Here is a 21,384-nt window from a genome sequence, read left to right on the forward strand (position 1 = left end):
TTTACACATGCTCCGTATGATTCTATTATGGTGTCTCGTCAGTCTTATGCATCAAATAAATGTGCGCTTCACTAGATTCATTTGCTTGTCATTTTATTTTAAAGAATACCGTCATTACCGAATTCACAAGACCCTGAGCCAGTTGAATCCAGACTACACCTTCACATAGTAGTTTTATTGTTATGTTATTATCTTATTTACACCTAGGTCGGAACTTCTTTTTCACTAGGTATTATTAGGATAATACAGAGATGTACAAGACATATAGCACGCATGGCAGAGATGAGAAATTCATAAAAACATTTATCCGAAAACAGTAAATAGAAAACAATTGGGAGATTGGGTACAGCTGTAAATAGTGTTTGAGGGCGTGGAATTAATTCAGCTGACTCAAGATAGTGTTCCATGCCGGCCTGTTGTGAAGATAGTAATGAATTTTCTGGTTTAAATAAAAGCGGAAAACAACTTGGCCACCCCAGAAACTAACAGTTTCTCAATAAAGACACTGACTCGTAAAAGTAATAGTTAAGAACAGGTCTTTTTGTTTATACTGGATCATATAATATTAAGATTCTTGGTTCAGTCATCCGATAGAACTCATGGCTGTAATATATCTTTAGGATAAGCTGGTTCTAGCTGTTTTTTAGTACGTCTAGAATTTCCAGTTGTACCTCTGGATTACCACGAATGTAACGACGTTCCTCGATGCTCAGACAGCAGTTGCTGTTCACGACGTCGCTCCAAGACGCCGTCAGCGGGAACACGGGTCCAGTGTGGGCGTCTCCCTCTGGCAGTGTCAGCCGTAGGCGGTAGCGGTCAGCTTGTACTGCGTCACCCAGAAGCCAGAGCCAGACGAGGAGGTGTCCGGGCCTCGCTCCAGCAGCGACTTCGACAAAGAATATGACATCGCCGTAAGCCGTGAACGACATCAAGGCCTTGGAACTTGATGACGGAAGCCGAAGTGTTACTCCAGAGGACGACGGCTGAATGAAATACTGGACCAGAGGGCCTTGATGGACTTCGCGCAGATGTTGTAGCAAGGTGCGTGAACCGTTCAGGATACTGCAGCAGCGTGGCTTTGACTTGTTTTGGAATGGACAGTGTAGAAAGAGCTCACCAGCCTCACTGCAGGATGTTTTTGCTGAAACCGAATCATTTCCGGTTGGAATCTGCCCCGCCGACAAAGAACGTGTTCTCAGAGGCGAAGGTGATGCTCCTTCCATGAAGGAAGATGTTATCTGCTCACTGACCTGTCTCACCGACAGATGGCCATTACGCGTTGTGTTATTTTCTCCAGAAGAGGCTTTAGGTTTTACCAAGGCACGAGAACTTTGAAGTTTTTCATCCACATCATCAGTTGTTGCAGAAGAATTTTCTTTCGGTTGTGTCATTTCAGAAGAAATTTCAAAAAAATCTTGTGTTGTTGGATTTCCATTTGACGTTCCTGCTCTCGATTTTGTTTGATCACCAGCCGTTCCCCGAACAGGGTCTGCTATAATGCGTGACTTAAGATAGAGAACAGATTGGTTGCGAACCTGCTTCTTATTTTCCGGACTCTTTTGTTTGTAGTGGCTTAGCGTTGTTGTCAGCAGGCTGTGAAGTTTATCAGCAAGAAGACATCTTCCTCGCGGACCAAGACCCACTCGGCACACCGGGCATCTGTCGGCCCTGGCTCGACACCTTCCACAAAGAACATGACCATTGCAGCACTGGAATGCTGGAGGAGGGATCGTCTCAAGACACACCGGACATTCCAGAAGCTGGATAACTGACTGAAGGCAACTTGACAGACGCTGAAGGCTCACTGGCGTCGTCCCATTTCCAGAGATCTGCAACAGTCAGTGTAATATAGAAGGCTTTAGAAGCAGTTCGTACAGTTGCTGGATGCCAGAGGCAAGGGCTTATGGTAAGTAGTTGTTATTTTCGCTTTAAGCTGTTTCTGGAATATTTTAGTTGAGAGGTAATGTAAGACATAACTGCAAAATATATCATTACAGTTGAAGTTTATTTATCATCTGGATTTATTCAGTGGCTCATAGTTGGAAACTTGGGACAGATGTAGGTATTTGAAAAAGGCTGCTACATTATATAATTTTTTCCTCGAACACGAAACTGTCGTGTCGTGATCGATGGATTGTATGAACTTCATATTTCGTTTATCGTAGTTTTGGCAAGTCGATTACTAATTCACCCTTATCGATCTAGGATGTCTCCCTAAGGTTTAGAACACATTGCGCCCAGAACAGGGTTCAGGGTCTGCAGCTGGCAAACATTTCTTTTGTTTGTATTTCGATTTAAGCACAGCCATGAATAACCACTGCAGTTGTAAAACCAGTCAGTAATTCAGTTACTTGGCATACTTTTTAGGGTTAAGTTATCCATTTTGAGACAAAAGGGGTAACCATGTCACAACTGTTATTACTCGAAACTTATGTATTTATTTATTTATGGTTTATTTAACTTCGCTTTCAGAACTATAACTCATTATATAGTTTCGAATGATTCGTAATTAATTGGAAAGAACGTGGAAGGAAAGGCTCGTAGCCTAATTTAAGGGGCTCTTCCGATATTTGCGTGGACGGACTTCACGGGAAAATATATAAAACCTGTGGGACGATAGCCAGCCTCCTACCAAGATTTTAACTCGACACACCCAGAATACGTGCGTGCCTCGTGCTACATACACGTCATGACGTCAGGTGTAAATCTCACGTTGCTTAGCTTACTTTGTCATTACTTTTCGTTGCCTCTCGGTGTGAGCTGTCACGAAAGATAATATCCGATCTTGTTCTGCGCAGTGAATTTAATAACTGCAGATAGCTTAAACGTTTTTCAAGTCTTTCTAAAATGTTATAAGGCTTAGTAAAGTATCCATTCTCTTGCACTATTTTGGTACGTTTTCTTTTAAACGTGCTGGAAAAGTACGTACGAATATAATGGGCTGAAATATTCGCTTCAAACTATTATCATTTATAAATGAGGGCTAGAGAAAATACAATTAACAAACTGCCTACAAGGAAAAATTCACTGATGCCTATTTACATTGTTCGGATTGTAATGAAACAACATCTCTTAGGGTGGTGATGACCGTGGCGGTATATAGAATACCCCTTTTTTTAAATTTGTATGAAACCGATGCTTTATTTTGTTACCATTGTGACTAAGGTGTTTTTAAGGTTCTACAAAGGAAAACAATTCTGATAACAAGGTCACAGAAAATTACCACACGGTCGTATTTATTTGTATCCTATGTTGTTTTCTTAGCTCGGCCTTCAACAGAAGTAAAGGACGGTAATCGGCAGGTATAGAAATGCGCTAAAGTTACTGATTCGTATTTTTAAACACGTTAATCTCACTATATAGACGTCGTGTTAGCTGATGTGTCTCCTAAGTATCGTGAGACGGTTCCGTATTCCTCAAAGTAAGGCCTTTCCACAAATCAAATATTGATTGCAGGCCACATCCGGCTTATTAATGAACTGTTTACTTTGAAAACAGCGAACGTGGTGTGTGCGGTATTATGAATGTCTCTCTGTTATTATTCCAAAAATGCCTTTAAGGAGTTAACATTTCTATTAAATATCGTTCTTACATTACAAAAACTTGAACGAAAAGCACAGTGAAGTCTGAAGAATAATGCTAACAACATTCACACGGAACCCGTAGGATATGTTCCGTTAATGTTAGAGTGCAAAAACGGCTTTAATTGCCAAGGGCCCAAAGGTTAAGGGTTATTATCATAAGTTCACCAGTACAATCCTTGCATTTGCTTGGATAAACTGAGAAAAACACGAGAAACTCAGGATAAACTCTCTCCAGACCGAAATTTAAATCTGGAACTTGTAGTATATGAAGCTGGAGTGGTAATCTCTCGACAGCGACGTTTGGTATTATCCGATTATGTTTGTTTCAGCCTTTTCAAGCAGTCATTTCCAAGTCAACATTCGCTTTTCTTTCTTCTCTGGTCCGAGCTATATCCATTGCATCCTAACCGTACTGTTTTAGAAAGCTGACGAAACTTTAGTAGTTTCTGAGCTAAGTATCAAGACGCTTTTCGTGAATTTAATCTCGTGAAAGCGTCTGTGTGGTCGACAGAAACCGAAGGTATTTTGCAGTCAGAAAGCCAGCGGTCTAAAGTTAGATATAAAAGATTCTTTGAATGTCAGAATCTTTACATTCTTATTAATTTGAAATTGCGTTTAAAGCTCTACAGTGTGTTAATAACAACGAAGTTTGGCACAGACTGTACTTGCATTTCAAGGCTCCAGTAGGTTTCAGGGCGATTTGAACTCGACCTTCAGGCTTTAAGAAAGTCTTGAGATCATGGTTGGGAGTGTCTAGTGATCGTGTAGGGGTGTAACGTCCTGAATGACACGTAATTTAAAGCAAGTTTCTCAGCAGGCTTTTATTACCAAAAAATCTGGGTTAAATTAAATGTTTTCCACTTATTTTCTTCTGTCTGTGTAACCAATACCCTCTCGTTTAAAACTACAAAAGGAAACATTGATTTATCAGTCAGAAGGAAGTTTTCGTTATGTAATTCTAAAACCATCATTTTTATAGTGGTCTCTCGATCGCTGTTCCGGGTACTCGAACCGAGGCACGTCCTGGTACAATTTTCCCAGCGAAAGCCAGGACTTCCAAATAAACCCATATCCCTTTAACACTTCACCTTTTTATCATACTATCATATTCGTTGTTAAATAACTTTAGTTTGTGGAGTTAAATGGCTTCTTCGCGCCGTACAGACGCGTCCTCAAGATTGGCAAACCCACAAACCATCATAAGTTCAATTCCTGTAATTACCATGACGAAACTTACACTTGTTGCTGCGATGTGGGGGTCCGACCCGGCGTTCCAGAGCAGCAGAGTGACGCGGTCACCTCTTGCCCGCACTTTGGAGGCGACGTCACCAATCCTCTGACCCAGGACATCCTCTCCGTTCACCTCCAGCACGCAATCTCCAGCCTGGAGTCCCGCAGACTCTGCAGCTGATCCCGACTCAACTTCACTTACCCACGGGTACGGATCGCACACCGTTCGGGTCAGATGGAATCCACATGAACCCGCGGAAGGTCGTTCCACATCACAAAGTCGTAGCGACGGTTGGTTCTCGCCCATTTCGTCCTGCATAATAATAACCACACTTGCGTTCCTGCTTCAGCCACTAAGCGTGTTGTTATGAAACATCCAGACACGTTAACTTGTTTTCCTTCTCTTACCCTCCGTTAAACACTCCACACATCCGACGATAATTTTCGGTGTCATAAATTACTCATTTCCCCCCAGGAAATGTCAAGAACACGATTTACCTCCTCAAGTAAAAGTTTTATTTTCCGAAAAGGTCCTTGTTCTCTATTCCGTAGAGCGAAGTTTCCTTCCAACCGGCAATTTCTTTCAATGCAGACTCTTGCGTCTTCTGTTTTTCCTTTGTTCGAAGTTTAAACAGAGATTCCGAACACGTGACTACAGAAGTTGCCGGTGGAACTGAAAAATGTGAGTGAGAGTGTCGACTGCTGCCTCACGCAGTCCGAGTCGGAAGAGAACTGATTGGCTCTCATCGGTCTTGACTCGTGCTCACTCACCAGAACAGGAAATGAACACCGTGGCAGCGACACAGCGAAGGACAGCAAGCTCTCGATTGTTTGTAAAATGCTTCAGAGAACAATACTGATGCTAAGGGCAAGTGATCATGTATTAAGTCTGCATATTCTTTAGTTAACTGAAATCCAGTTAACAAGCCTAAACCCTATTTTCATCACGCCCTCTCTACTGCGCCATGGTGTCCCGAGTGGTCCTTCCCCTCGGGTTTCCACCAAAATATTGTGTATAGTTCTCATCTCCATGCGTGCAACATGCCCAACCCATCTCTTGCTATCTATATTTGTTTGCCTGTGACAGGCTTATATCTGTTTGCAAATACTCTCATAAAGGTATTGAATTGTTTTATTATATTTTAATTGGGCCTAAACATGAATTATTCAATCTCTGCTGACTCCACCAAGCTTGAGGGCGTCCAGCGAAATTTCTTGGTCCCGTCTTACAATAGATTCTGTTCCCAGACCCGTTATACTACAAAGTGTATGGTTTATCGTGCATAAATTAATGCAGATGTCACACTTAAAAATATTTCTAGACACGCGGAGAAGTCATGGAATGACGGAAATTTCTTGACGGGTATTTTCTTAACGTTTGTCGTAGTGAATATGAATTATTTACAAGAACTTTATCTTTTATTGTGACCCTTGAATGAAAGTCACAAGGTTTTCAATCGAGTGAGGAAATAGGTCACAATTCTGCGTTATCAGTCGTTACCAAATTCTTCAACTACTGTTTATCATCTGAGAATCTAAAACGCATTCATAGATTCGTTAGTTTTGTGGGCCGTAGCGTTGTTCTGCATGAAATGCAGTTTACATTGCTTGGTCTTCAAGTCAAATTATAAAATATGTCAGAATTAATCTTTAACGTTTGGGCTTTGTTATTTTGTACAAAATATTACCCTGATATTCTTAGATCACTAATTGCGACTGTGCATTGGTCTGATCCAACTGTCGTGTTGCATCAACGTAATAACTTATACGTTTCATGCAGTACTTCATATTTATTATATGGAACCACATTATCTATAATACATTAAGTTAAAGTTATTACAGTTCAGTTGTTATAGATATGCTAATTAGTGAATGTGCCGTCAGACAAATTGTGTTTGCGCAGAATGCTTAAAGATGACCTTGTACAGATACGAATCAACACATCATAAAAGAGTTTCTGATTCGCCGTGTGGTAGACACTAACAGTCTGCAACCTTCACCTCGGCCTCCATTTTAATTGGAATACCAGATTCTAGTTGAGTAGCAAAGTTTTCTGTAAGGATGCTCGCTGTAAGACAAATACCATCTTGAGATTTAGATATCTGTGACCAGGAAGTTGAAGACAATGATAAGGCTCTGTGCCGGAAGGTAAGGTCTCTTGCGTGATCGCCGTGTCCCTTTACGTTCAAGACAAGGTCGTAATTATTCGCTTCCTGTTGAGACCCGATCATCCAGAGCCACACTAGAGTGTCAGCGGCTGGAAGCTGCCGAACCACTTTCAAGAAAAATGTGTTTCTGTCGTGATTTACAGCTACCACAGCTGTTTCTTCGAATGCTAAAGGAAGACTAAGAGACAGTCGAGGTTTAAAGTAATGCATTAAGGGGCCTTCGTGAGATTCTTGGATATGCTGCAACACCTCCGAGGCCTTTAGGAGACAAGGGCATTGTTGTTCGCAGGGACAACAGTACAGCAGGGAATCAGTGAAGTCAGAATCAAGTGATTCACAGGAGCCATGGTAAGAAGCAGGTCGCTTTGAACCCAGATAGGTCGGAACGTCGAGGAATGTACTGCCGATAAAGTGCGTAGAGTTGACTGACGGTGACCGAGACACTGGTCTAGAGCCTAAAGGGTGACATATCTCACTAGTAGAAAGAGACTTGGCTTTGAGATTAGAAGAGAATTCTGAATCTATTACTGCAGATAAATGCCTTGGAATTGCTGAAATATTCACGGGGGTAGATGATAGATTTTCTACTGATGACGACTTCCCCAGGATGCGTGTCAGGAACTTGTTAGTAGGGGGCATCACCAGGTTGATCTTTAGTTCCGGCTTTGTTTTTGATTCTTGAGATTGCTTATTTTTCTTGGATCCAAAAAGACGTTCTCGCAACTTGGCGGGTCGTGTTTCTTCAACTTCGTCCTTTATCCCGAAGGCTTCTGTGAGGGAGTTGAACACTTGGTCGGCAAGAAGACTGCGGGCTCTACAGAAACGCATACGACAGATGGGGCAGCGTTCGGTCTTGACTCGGCATTTGACGCAGATTAGGTGCCCGTTGCCGCACTGGTGTGCAGGGGGTGGGATCGTGTCAAGACAAACTGGACACTCAAGGACGGCCAGAATGGAGCTCATGCAGGCTGAGAGGCGCTGTAGGTTCGACGGCATTGGACCGCAGCACAGCGACTGAAACAGAACAATTGTTGGTCCATGTAATGTGCAGCCTTGAAGCATATAAAATTCTTTCTTCTTGTGTACTCAGTCTTGTTAGGTGGCCATGACGGTTTTTATAGTGAAATAAATTATATGTTAACAGTTGTTTTGTTTCTTAGCAGCCCGTTAATTAAACTTTACCCTAACTGGAATGCCTAATAGATTAGGGATGTTATTATTCGGAACATTTTATTTAAAACAATACTGGCTAAGGACGGAAACTTTAATTAGAAAACAGTAATTCATTTCTACAGGAACAATCAGTTTGTATTAACTTCCACGTATACGTATAAAAAACAAAATTACAATGGGGAGATCTCATCCATACGTCCCTCTGTTTGTAACATGTTTTCAGAATAATGAAGTGTAGTTTAATTATTCAAATTATGTCCCGCTTTTTGTCCGCCCACTTCGTAAGAGTCATCACACTGATACAAAAGTGGGATGAATTTCATTGGGTAAAGATATTATGCAAGGATACACGCATTCACACGGAAAAGTCGATACTGTAAGCCTGTCATTTAATATGCAAAACGAAAAATTGAAGGAATAATGCAACAGTAAATGCATTTACTTGTGGTGTACGCATTTATCTGTAAGCTATTTTCCTTTGTGGCCATTAAATCAAGCCCTGCAGCTGCAAGAGAGCTGTGTTGCACAAGGTCTTGCAATGCCCCTGAAATAACCACTACCGCGCCGCGCACGATAATACACGTAACACACTGAGCGCTGTAGGTCAGTATCCAACCTTCTGATTTCATTTGCTTTAAGAATTGTAAAAACTTGGAATTCTGAATAGGCCTAATGTACTAGCCTGCTGGTAGGTGCATTATATGCGCTATACGACTATACAGAATACGGGCATTTATTATAAAAGCACTGACGTGAGATAAATGCTATAGTATGTGCTCGTATACTACTTGTTTGTTTTAAAATAGCTTATACAACACATACTATATGGACCTATGAATGATAAAGTTATTGGAGGATGTAGGACGATGAAATGAAGCTGTAGGAGATGGGCGGTCATGTAGCATACACGGAGGAGATGAAATATGCATACAAAATTTTTGCTGAAGACCTTGAAGGGAAGAAATTGCTCGGAAAACCTAAGCTTAGATAGGAGCATACCAAAATGCATATTGAAGAAATAGTTTTTAGAGATGAGGATTATATTCATCTGCTTCATGCTAGTGTACATTTCCTAAAAGTCTCGGTTCGCGGAGGTGAAGATGTCACCCTGACGTTAGTAGAAATATATCCGTCGGACACGTTGGTAACCACCTATAAGCCCACACAGCGCTACAACCCAGGAGATTACTATCGACACCCAAAAAAATCTGTTTGGAAACGTCACTTCGCAGACCTTACCTCGGGGCTGCAGCTGGGGTCCGACCCGGCGTTCCAGAGCAGCAGAGTGACGCGGTCCTCCCTCGCGCGCACTTTGGAAGCGACGTCTCCTATCCTCAGACCCAGGACATCCTCTCCGTTCACCTCCAGCACGCAATCTCCAGCCTGGAGTCCTGCAGTCTCCGCAGCTGATCCCGACTCCACCCCACTCACCCATGGGTATGGGTCCCATTTGCTTCGGGTCAAATGAAACCCACAAGAACCCGTGGCAGGCCGCTCTATGTCGCATAGCCGTACGCTCGGAGAGCAATGCTGGTCGCACTCAGCTTCTGATGTCATCGTGTTCACCATCGTCACCGGCTGAAAGTACATAGCCAAGGTTTAGTTTACTACTATTTTATGTTAAGCTGTTATGTTGCAGAAATCTGGCCCGCGTACAATTCTGTATACACACTAAGTAAAAAGCCAATATTATAAATTCTCGTTACATCGCTTATTTATAACTGGTTGAATATCATAATGGAACAACAGTACATAGCTTTATAAGCCTGCCACATATTCTTTGCGCTTAGAGTATAAACCTCTTAGCCACTTCCATGACAACGCAGCAAGTTTCTCGGTGTGAGACAATGGCCCTTCTGATATGGATTTGTTTCATATATCAGAAGAAGGCTAAAAGAAACGTAACTTGTCATTTCACAGCAGTTAAAATCTGTGACTACTGGAAATAGAAATATGGAATAACAACAACAAATGGTCTCGTTAGAAAAGGGGTTAAGTATTATAGTTCAAATGCACATGAAGTTTTTTCTTAGAAATGTAAAGTACTGCCTTGAATTAAACTATGATGATGATGATATAATTTTACTTTACTGTTATTAATTACTGAAGAACCGAGCAGTCTCTTCTGTGCATAATCATTGTTATGCAAACATAAAGAGAATAATTAAGACTGGGAGTGTAAGCACTTATAGACTACTTAGAACAAAATGTTGCTTACCTGTTACCAGAAGTGTGTCTCGCTGCTCTGCGTAAAGAACAATGTGGTAGGACGGCTTGAGGAGAAGTAGTTTTGTACATACACTGGTACCGATCTACACACCATGTGTAAATTATTCTCATTGACGAATTGTTTTACAACTGAACCCGAGTGTCAGAAGAGCGCGTAATTTTTCATCTGTAAGAACATGACAATCAAACCTATTTTATGTTACGCCGTTTACTGTAACTGAATTATTTTTCTTTAATTCTGACATAAATGATGGATATCGCTCATTGCATCCGACTGAATGAGTGTGAACAGAACCGATGGCTCTTACCTCACTCATTCGGCCGGCCTGATGTTCACCTTCACCTAATTCTCTGTGCCTCTGAGTACAGCAGCCACCAGCGGCTATGGAACAAGCCCCGACGAAAATTTGCCACGTTATTTATCAATGCTGTATCAATGCTGTACGTGAGACGCGATGAAACTTGCTTGTTTTTTTGACGTAAACACGTCTATACGGAAGGGTCATTCGGCATAAACAGCGTTGCGAACGTATAGCGTAAAGGTACAATTTGGCTGCACGCGACAGAGACAAGCGACCGAGGCAGGCGACAGAGACGGGAGACGGACACATCGCAGCTTGTCGCCACACACTTTTGAGGTGACGACCGAGACATGCGGCAAAGTGGTTTTTTTTCTTTGTTTTGTTGAGACATACGTGCACACATTCTGTGAAAAATGAGTACAAAAATGCTTCTAAAAAGGTTACTCGAAGAAGAAGAAGAAGAATAAGAAGAAGATGTGTTGTTGTGTTATTTTTTGCGAAAGAAACAAAGAAAACCTATGAGTTCAATATTCAAAACCAGACGCGAAGAAGGATCTTTCTGTCTGTGGTCAGTGGTCGGTTTTCTGCTACTAATTCTACCAATTGCTCATTTTGGTCACCAGTAAATTTAATTTCTGCCATTATTTTACTCAACAACACACGTGCTGCCTGAGCCCGTCGCGAGACACTACTGGTCCGAGAGCGGTCTCCTGTGCTTTGTCTCGCGCTCGTAATTGTACTTCATACGATTGTACAGAGAGCAGACAGGAAGCGACCAGTCTCGGTCTCGTAATTCTGTCGCCTGCCTCGGTCGCTTGTCTCTGTCGCGTGCAGCCAAATTGTACCTTAACGAAGATGTGTAAGATCCATATCAACAATGTGAAAATATGGAAAAACCAACCAACCAAAGAAGCTAACTGAGGGCAGAGGCCTGCGCAAGCGCAAGCCTCGTCCCTACCTAGGTGAAACCATTCCTGCGCACAAGACGCATTGCTGGAAATGGTAAACGGTCGTAATATAAGAACGGAAATTTTGCTAACGCTAACGGGGTTTCGTCGTGGCGGGAGCCTCGACCATTCAAACTGGGATATGTTGCTGCTGATGGGAGGTTATCCCGTCAGGCAAGTTGTCGAAGGAATTTGGTTGGTTGGGTCTCTGGGGTATGAACCCAGAGAGGGAGGGGCCGTTTCGGCTGAAGGCCTCTGCGGCATGGGGGGAAGATCACTTCAGCTGATGGCCTCCATGATCGGGGGGAAGGGTGGCGGGCCGTGCCCCTATTAAGTTATACCCTGGCATTCGCCTTACAACTGAGGAAAGCTCGGAAAACCTCAGTCAGGGTAGCCGAGTAGTCTAACCACTCGTTGTGCTGACTTGGCCGTCTTTTGGGGACGGCCTCGGCTGGCCTGCTGAACATCAGTCGCCCTCGGTTGCCCTTATGCGACCTCTGGCAGCCCTCATTCGGCACGAGTGCCTTCCGAGTTGCCGAACTAAGGGGTTCCCCACACCAGCTAACCTCGAGTCAAACCTCTCAGTTAGTGCTCTGATGTGGTCGGCAAAGAAAGGGACCCCCAGATCCTCATGTATTTGCCTGTTACTAACGTACCAGGGCGCGTTAGTAACAATGCGAAGACACTTGGATTGCAGAACCAACCAACCAACCAAAGAAGCTAACTGAGGGCAGAGGCCTGCGCAAGCGCAAGCATCGTCCCTACCTAGGTGAAACCATTCCTGCGCACAAGACGCATTGCTGGAAATGGTAAACGGTCGTAATATAAGAACGGAAATTTTGCTAACGCTAACGGGGTTTCGTCGTGGCGGGAGCCTCGACCATTCAAACTGGGATTTGTTGCTGCTGATGGGAGGTTATCCTGTCAGGCAAGTTGTCGAAGGAATTTGGTTGGTTGGGTCTCTGGGGTATGAACCCAGAGAGGGAGGGGCCGTTTCGGCTGAAGGCCTCTGCGGCATGGGGGGAAGATCACTTCAGCTGATGGCCTCCATGATCGGGGGGAAGGGTGGCGGGCCGTGCCCCTATTAAGTTATACCCTGGCATTCGCCTTACAACTGAGGAAAGCACGGAAAACCTCAGTCAGGTTAGCCGAGTAGTCTAACCACTCGTTGTGCTGACTTGGCCGTCTTTTGGGGATGGCTTCGACTGGCCTGCTGAACATCAGTCGCCCTCGGTTGCCCTTGGGTGAACTCTGGCAGCCCTCATTCGGCACGAGTGTCTTCCGAGTTGCCGAACTAAGGGGTTCCCCACACCAGCTAACCTCGAGTCAAACCTCTCAGTTAGTGCTCTGATGTGGTCGGCAAAGAAAGGGACCCCCAGATCCTCATGTATTTGCCTGTTACTAACGTACCAGGGCGCGTTAGTAACAATTCGAAGACACTTGGATTGCAGAACTTGCAGCTTCTGGACGTGGCTGTGGGCAGCTGACCTCCAGATCGGGCATGCGTAATCCATTATGGGACGGATGAGCTGCTTATAGAGTAGTACACCGTTCCTGATTGACAGGCCACTTCTCCTATTGATAAGCGGGCCTAGCACACCTAATCGTTGCGCTGCCTTCTTTCCCACTTGGTTGACGTGCGCCGACCAAGTAAGCCCGGCGTCAAGGGTGACCCCCAGATACTGTGCTGTTTTGACCCATTGGATCGGCTGTCCGAGGAACTGCACTGCTCGGGGCTGTTGGATGTGTCTTCTCGCGGAAATGAAGAGAACCGCGGTGCTCTTCGAGACGTTGATAGCAATCCTCCAGGCCCTGAGCCAGAGCTCAAGTCTACTGAGGTAGGTCTCCAGATACCTGACGAGAAGCGTTGGGCTACGGGACGTGACTACTAGAGCCGTGTCGTCCGCGTATTGTGCTAACTCGACGTGGCGGGACGGTGTGGGTATGTCGTTGACATACAGACTGAAGAGCACAGGGGAGAGAATTCCGCCCTGCACAACTCCAGCCCGCATGGTACGACGTGTGGACGTGGCCGACTGGAAGGATGTCTGGAATGTCCGGTCAGCGAGGTAGGAAGAGATGGTTTTTACCAAGTACGACGGGAAGTTGAGGACGGTCAGTTTGTATAGGAGGCCTTGGACCCAGACTGTGTCGAAGGCTTTGGCCACGTCCAGGAAAACCGCGCCGGTTAGCCGCTTCTCATCAAGGTTTCTGTTGACCCTTTCGACGAGGCGAGCCAGCTGTAACGATGTGCTGTGTCTGGGTCGAAACCCAAACTGCTCGTCGCGCAGCAGCCCGCGTTCACTGACCTCGTGTAGGACCCTCGTTAGTAGGATTTTCTCGCAGAGTTTGCCGACCGTGTCGAGAAGACTGATGGGTCTATAGGAAGAAGGTAGCGTGGGGTCCTTCCCCGGCTTCAGTATGGACACCACTCGAGCGTGTTTCCATGCCGAGGGGAAGTGTTGCCTGCGAAGGACCGCGTTGAACACTTTCGTGAGAAAGGTTACCGCGCGTCGTGGGAGATGTCTCAGGACCCTGTTCGGTATACCGTTGGGGCCCGGAGCCTTGCCAAGCTTGAGTCCCTTGATGGCCTGGGCGACCTCCGATGGACTGGTTAATTTTGGTTCATTTACAGGGGCATACTCGTATGCTCGCATCGCCTCGTTAACCATGTCAATTGTAGTCAGGTCCGACGGGTAGTCTACCGGCTGGAACTGGACCTCAAGGCTGTCGGCTAGGGCTTCTGCCTTCTCGGGGTTCGAGAGAGCCAGTCCTCCCATCACTAAGAAGGGGGGCGACGGAGTGGGGACTCGCATCACACGCTTGGTCATTTTCCAAAGCGACTGGTCCTCGCAGTCCAAGGATTCGAGCGTGTCGCTCCACTGTTCGTTCCGCCACTCGTTGAGACGATAGGTCACCGACCTCTGGAGTCGATTGACCTGGGTCTTAAGAGCGGGGTCTCTTGTGACCTGCCATCGCCTCCTCAGCCGGTTCTTCAGGCGTATTTCATCTCGAATACTAGCGGGTAGAAGCGGTCGCCTGTCAATGCGGGGTCGAAGCTTGGGAGCGGACGCTGCTGTGGCTTCCAGGATAGCACTGGTCAGCTCCTCGACGCACTTGTCAATTTCTTCCTCGTCGTTTACCACGGGGTTCCCCGGTAGTCTGCTTTCGAGGCAAGCCTGGAATGCAGCCCAGTCCATTCTCGCGAAGTCCGGGCGATCAGGCAGGTTTTGAAAGGACGATCGGCACGTGGTGTCGACGAGGACGGGCAGGTGATCTGAGCTGAGTGCGGGGCAGACAGTCAGGTGCACCGGTAGGACGAAGTCCTTGATGAGGACAATATCAAGGACGTCAGGTGTGGCGTTGTGTGTGTAGGGAGCCGTGGTTGGAGAATCCGGCCCGTAGATGAAGCAGGAATTTCTGTTGGCGTAATCACGCAGGAGCGAGCCCCTAGTAGAGATAAGGCTAGAATTCCAGTCCGTGTGTTTCGCGTTGAGGTCACCAGCCAAGAGGACCGGGAAACCCCCGCTCAAGCACTCGGTCAGGTCCGACTCTATCCATGGCCGGGTGGGTGCGAGGTATGCCGCCACTAGCTTGACTTTCCTGGTTGCCAGTACCAGGTGAATGGCGGTTGCTTCTAGTTGTTGTAGACCCGATACCGGCACAGGGTAATGATCAATGCCCCTGCGGACAAGGATCGCTGTGCCACCCCCTAGCGTCGGGCGGTCCGTACGGTGGCAAACGTAGTTCGCGAACCTCAAGGCCCGACCCGACGTGAGGTGCGTCTCGTTCAGGAGGCAAACATCGACTCCGTAGTCACCGAGGAACTGCTCCAGCTCCAGCTTCCTGTCGCGGACACCGTCGGCGTTCCAGTAAGCCAGCCGCAAGGCCTTGCTACCGTGTCCTCTAGGCCGTGCAGTCATTGTCGGCCATGAAGAGGAGAACGGTTTTGAGGAGGGCTCGCGGACGAGACCCCCCGGGGGGGAGTGAATGGATCGCGGCGAGGAGACGTCGTGTCAACTCAATGCAGACCCGTGGCCAAACCAACCAAAAAGCTAACTGAGGGCGGAGGCCTGCGCAAGCGCAAGCATCGTCCCTACCTAGGTGAAACCATTCCTGCGCACAAGGCGCATTGCTGGAAATGGTAAACAGTCTTAATATAAGAAACGGAAATTTTGCTGTCGCTAACAGGGTTACGTCGTGGCGGGAGCCTCGACCATTCAAACTGGGATCCGTTGCTGCTGATGGGAGGTCATCCCGTCAGGCAAGTTGTCCAAAGGAATTTGGTTGGTTGGATCTCCGGGGTTTGAACCCAGAGAGGGAGGGGCCGTTTCGGCTGAAGGCCTCTGCGGCATGGGGGGAAGATCACTTCAGCTGATGGCCTCCGTGATCGGGGTGGGGGTGGCGGGCCGTGCCCCTATTAAGTTATACCCTGGCATTCGCCTTACAACTGAGGAAAAGCACGGAAAACCTCAGTCAGGGTAGCCGAGTAGTCTAACCACTCGTTGTGCCGACTTGGCCGTCTTTTGGGGACGGCCTCGGCTGGCCTGCTGAACATCGGTCGCCCTCGGTTGCCCTTGGGCGACCTCTGGCAGCCCTCGTTCGACACGAGTCCCACTGGACACAACCAAAAAGCTAACTGAGGGCGGAGGCCTGCGCAAGCGCAAGCATCGTCCCTACCTCTCTCCAGGCTGTGCCGGTGGGGGTCTCGTCCACTCCCAATCCTCGCTCCGCTCTCTCCTCAATCACCCTCCACTCCGCAGACCCGTGGCGAGAGGGTTTCCAGCTTTTATATGAACTCCAGCGTGCATTATTATATTACATAAGAAATTAATTGTTGCGTCATCTGTTTACTCGGCATTGTTGTATTTCATTACTGCCGTCAACAATCCGCTTTCGTTATTGCGGAAGGAGCTGAGCTGTGAATCGCTTGTAGAAGAAGTGCGTCGTAGAGTAGATGATATTGTGCTGTTAAAAACGTTTTAGAATATCACAATTACTTACCTTATATAAGAATTATTGCATTACATTACATTCAGCTACCACAGATTTACTAATTTACTAATTTAAGTAAAATAAGCAATGTCTTAATCAAACTATTTAATCAATTGTAAAGCATATATAAAGGGAATATTTAGAATAAAGCTAATATATAAACTTTCTTTCATTGTATTTATTGCTTAAATATAATTTAAATACAGAGACGTATTTACGTCAGATTCTCCGGAACCGTGGTTCCACTGTCAATTTTTAACCTTTCAGATGGAAAATAACTTTACAGTTGATGCGAACAGCACCGAACTCGCCAAACCCCGGGATCCACTTGTTGCAGTCGGAGTCGCAATGGTCACTTTTTCTGCATTGAAGATTCTATTTATCATATATACAGTGATAAGAAGAATTTATAAGCAATATCATTAAGTACACTTGCATACTGCTTCAAACACTTATGATGGTAAGCAGACGTTTAGAATTCCGATAATATTTTCCTAAGGAACGGATAAATCTACGATTTTTCTATATTTTACGATAAGAAAAAAGTCTAAATTAAAGAGTAATAAAATTCGCTACATAAAATCGGAACCACATCATAGAAGATTAATGTAACAGCCAAGTGGCGAATCCATAATATGGATTAAGCACGCAACTCTGAAACGTCGGTCAACTTCTAAAGACTTTTCCATCGAATGTCAAACACGGCTCAAAAATATCCGATCTAAAATCGGCTACGACATTAATTTTAAGCTTCAAATGCAAATGCCTTTTAATTAGAATACAATGTTTTGTAGCTTCTAAACGTTTCGTTTATATTACTTTAAAATTAACACTTTCAACCCGTCCGTAGTGCAATTGGTTGCCCGGACATAAGCAATAGTCGTAGGAGCCAAGAGGTCACCTCATCACCCACGCACAATAATCTGCTCTATCTCTGTGATCTCAAACTGTATTACAGGACTACTCGTGAATCACCACATAATTCGACACTGAGTACGATAAGTTCACTTATTTCCACCACCAATAGTACATTGTGCCGACTATTCGGCTCTGATGATGTGACGGCGAAACTTCGAAAGGGGTGCGCATGCGTGTGGTGAGGTTAGGCAGGTTTAGGAGAGGGGGGGATGATTTGGGCTGACCTCTTCTCTCCAGTACACGGACGAGACTCAGGCTGCTTCCACGGATCGGGTCGGCAACGTCTCTCCGCCTGGGCACCCTCTTCGAGGTGACCTTGGTTTGTTTTTGTTTTCACGTTGTAGTTGCCCGTCCGAATAGGTATTGATTTTGCTGTGTCGGTGGACCGGGCAACCACCGTGATTTTGAGTTTTTTGTGGTCCCTCAGGGTGGTCAAGGCTGGGAAGACGAATTGGAGAGGTGCCAAGAGCAAGAGGAGTCATGTTTTTTTTTTTTTGTTCTTATATGTTTTGTTTGTGAGCTTCTTTGTTTGTAGTAGGGTAATCAATGACCCCGTGTAACGTGAATGTATTATAATTTGTCTCAAGAAAGTAAATGGTTTTGTTTCTAATTGTACATTGCCGTATTTTTAAGGTTGTTTTAAGAAGGAGTTACACCCAGTTTCAGGGTACCAACGACCTATAGAACTGAAAACCTCCTTCCCCTTTGGACTCTTGTTGAAAAGGGGAGAGTCGATCAACATTACCAATACATTTCACATGATCACAAGAACTACCCTCGCCAATGCACGTACCAGCAGAAAAGAATTTCATCCACGAAGAAGACAACGCAGACATCTCTTCCTGTTATGACGAACCTATAATTGACATCAAGGAAGACTTACTCTCAGATAATAATGGCTACATGTTGGGACAAGCAGTAAAATGGGTCCTAAATCGTACTCAAATTCGATCTACGGGGGCCCCGTCCGTCCTAGGGAACATCGGCAACTCGTTGAGCCCAGGAGGCCTCCAACCCTGTAGTCGTACTTTTAGAAGATCTTCTCTGATAGTGATGTTCACATCCCCATGTCGTCAGATAACAATGCTACAATATCTCGAGCTGATTTGTCGTCGGCTGCACGTGGCCATCATGTAATCGAGTAGGGTGCAGTCTTCGTCAGCAACTCACGACTGTGGTCTCAGCAGTGCACGAGAGATCTCATCTAGGTCGTCCCAGGTATGGTGGAAGACCACTTCAAGCCACGAGCGCGTTAATCACACCCGGAGTGAGCTATATTGGAACTCTTGTGCGCTTTTGGGAAAACAACAACGTGACGTTGTTATGAATCTGCAAGAAGCTTGCTTCTAAGCAAAACTATCGCCAGCATTGTTAGCAAAAACCAGATTATAACAAGAATACGCTACTACATATATACAAAATTTGGACATCGTTAATCAAAATTCCCACCCCTAGTACTATTCGAGGACCAGCTAAAACTCATGAGCCTACTCAACCCAAAGTCTTCACAATTGATTTTCATATTATCCACTCATCTTTGTCTCGATGTTGAAAGTGATAGCTTTCGAAATAATGCATATCCAAAATAGTTAAGTTCGCGTCTCGTTTCTCCAACCCTGGCTACATGACCAGCCCATCGTAACCTGCTTATTACTTACTGTCAACTAGATGTCTGAAATGTCGGTAAACTACCAGACGACACGGTGCCACAGCCGTGAGAACCCCAAATCCTACTTAGTTCATAATTTATCAGATTCCTGCCTATTTATTTTTACATCCCATCTTTCTTAGTTCTAATGTTTAACAGCAATTTGTTTCACGATTTATTTTCCGTAATACGTAATATAATTACAGCAGAAAGCGATAAAAATTCTGACTGGAACAACATTCAACACTACGACAAACTAAGCAATAAGACAAATATTAACTAAATTGTATTTAATTGTCTCATTATAAACAAAAATACCTAAATACAGTCAAAATTACCAGCACATTTGTTAAGACTCAAACTCTGTGCATTAGGAAAGGAAGGTTTGTGAGCTCTGTCTGAAACATCTAATAATATAACATAAACTAATACATGTTTCCTTTCTAAGCATTACTTTTGTCGTTTGAAACAAAAAAGGTTCCAGTAACAGATCACACCATCAGAGTATACTTATATTTAATTATAATCCAAAGATGGATAGCTATGTAATTTTGCGATTAATCTTTTTATAAAAACAATATGCCTCGAAGAAAAAGAAACATGTAAAGGTAAATTTAATAAACTGTATTTTCCAGCATGCAGAGCTATATACTGTATAGTTATTGTGAGGAAAATCTGTGGGAATAAAATGGTTATACTACATTCAATAATGCTTTGATACTTCATAACACAAATGTGGTTACACATGAAATACATAACGTGTACATCTTCAGTTAGGGAAGAGAAGAATAAAGGCCTTAAGGTTCTAATTGAGGGTCATTTACTGCCACAACATGGAAATACATGACGAACTATAATAAATTAATCTCTTATTCAAAAGAGGATCACATATTACTCAACAATTTTCTTTAACAAAGTAAATCACTAGTGAGATATTACACAATGCGTTCGATTGTGTAATGTTCAATACAAAATGCTATTATCGCGGTTCGCAGACATCCTAAGAGAGCTTATCAGTGAAACGTGTACTAATACACAATTTGACGATTCTCATTAAGCTAAACAATTGCTAACATCGATAGTTACTACCAAATAATTACATAACAAATAATAATGATCAATCGCATCAGAGAGTCGAGATCGGGTCCATTTCTGTTGTTAAATGTTCTTCTCTCAACAATAATAAGAATAAGAATTAGTGCAAATTTCCATCCCTAGGTAACTATTTTATAAATGTTAGGCAATATTAAAAAAATATACGCGACAGATAAAAACACACAATTAAGAATTTCCTGATCACAGTGGAGAAAACCTCAAATCTTACATTCTGTTCTGTTCTGTTCAAAGAGTTTATGTTCGTAAGAGAAATAAGCAATAGCAATTATTACAGTCTGTTCCGAAGATTTGCGTCTTCTGGGTTGTTGCACTGTGTAGTCTGGTCGATGTTGACCTATAACACGCTGTATTTGGTTATTTCTTAATAACTCTATCAATAGTAAAAACAAATTTTGTTTCTGTTTTGAAGCTTTTAAGATTCAGTGGATGGTTGACATTTTACTTTCAAATTGACTTCCAAATATTCTTAAATTAATGAAGAAATTACTTGTTTTCCAGAGGCTCTTGACAAGTACATGGAATATAATGAAGGTGCTCTTCCAGAGCGAATTGTGGTATACAGGGATGGGGTGGTGTGGAGAAGCATGAGGTTGAACCCCTGCAGAAGTTGCGCGAGATGTATGGTGATAATCCATTCAAGATGGCATTCGTTGTAGTAACACAGAGAATAAACACCAGATTATTCCGCAACAAGGTAAACCCTCGCCCAAGCACTTTGCTGATAGGTACATAACTATGCCAGAAAGGTAAGTGTCTCATTGCACATACAGGTTAACCTAAGGAGGAATATGTCTCTAAGTTTTTGTGGTGCTGAAAGCAGCTTCATGACCATGAGATTTAAGGTTCTCACAGTAGTAAAGATGTGCATGGTGGTTTTCTGGATTGTGATGCTGTGCAGACTTGTAGGTGGGTAACAATATTTCATAGGATAATACAGCTTCAATATTAAGGGAAAAGTCTCACATATTTTATGTCTTTGCTGTTGGATTGTAATAATAGTGGATGGCATTAACATCATCCTCGGAGCTATTCAGCAAAAGTAGAAGCATTCAGACTGCTGAATTACAAAATGTG

General features: G+C 44.3%; 2 protein-coding genes and 2 long non-coding RNA genes across 4 annotated transcripts; 2 read left to right on the top strand and 2 right to left on the bottom strand.

Annotated features, from left to right (window-relative positions):
- Window positions 1-72: 72 nt before the first annotated feature.
- LOC110833269 (uncharacterized) lies at window positions 73-5,553 on the bottom strand. Its single transcript, XM_022071148.2, has 2 exons — window positions 4,822-5,553; window positions 73-1,829 (listed from the first exon to the last, which is right to left on the bottom strand). The coding sequence occupies exons 1-2, from the start codon at window positions 5,131-5,133 to the stop codon at window positions 633-635; spliced, it is 1,509 nt and encodes a 502-aa protein (XP_021926840.1). The 5' UTR covers window positions 5,134-5,553; the 3' UTR covers window positions 73-632.
- On the top strand, window positions 1,790-21,250 carry LOC147874042 (uncharacterized). The gene is made up of 2 exons (XR_015534716.1): window positions 1,790-1,906; window positions 20,809-21,250. It is a non-coding gene; the product is annotated as an uncharacterized LOC147874042 (long non-coding RNA).
- On the bottom strand, window positions 6,568-11,092 carry LOC110833173 (uncharacterized). Its single transcript, XM_022071017.2, has 3 exons — window positions 10,374-11,092; window positions 9,395-9,733; window positions 6,568-7,996 (listed from the first exon to the last, which is right to left on the bottom strand). Exons 2-3 carry the CDS (start codon window positions 9,722-9,724, stop codon window positions 6,794-6,796), a joined length of 1,533 nt encoding a protein of 510 aa, XP_021926709.1. The 5' UTR covers window positions 9,725-9,733; window positions 10,374-11,092; the 3' UTR covers window positions 6,568-6,793.
- LOC110833368 (uncharacterized) lies at window positions 17,788-19,904 on the top strand. Its single transcript, XR_002544198.2, has 2 exons — window positions 17,788-17,856; window positions 18,207-19,904. It is a non-coding gene; the product is annotated as an uncharacterized LOC110833368 (long non-coding RNA).
- Window positions 21,251-21,384: the final 134 nt, after the last annotated feature.

This window comes from Zootermopsis nevadensis, unplaced genomic scaffold (genome assembly GCF_977971745.1).
Source record: "Zootermopsis nevadensis isolate Lab colony 2312 unplaced genomic scaffold, Znev_1.0 Znev_ptg000011l, whole genome shotgun sequence".
NCBI classification, from domain to species: Eukaryota; Metazoa; Arthropoda; class Insecta; order Blattodea; family Termopsidae; genus Zootermopsis; species Zootermopsis nevadensis.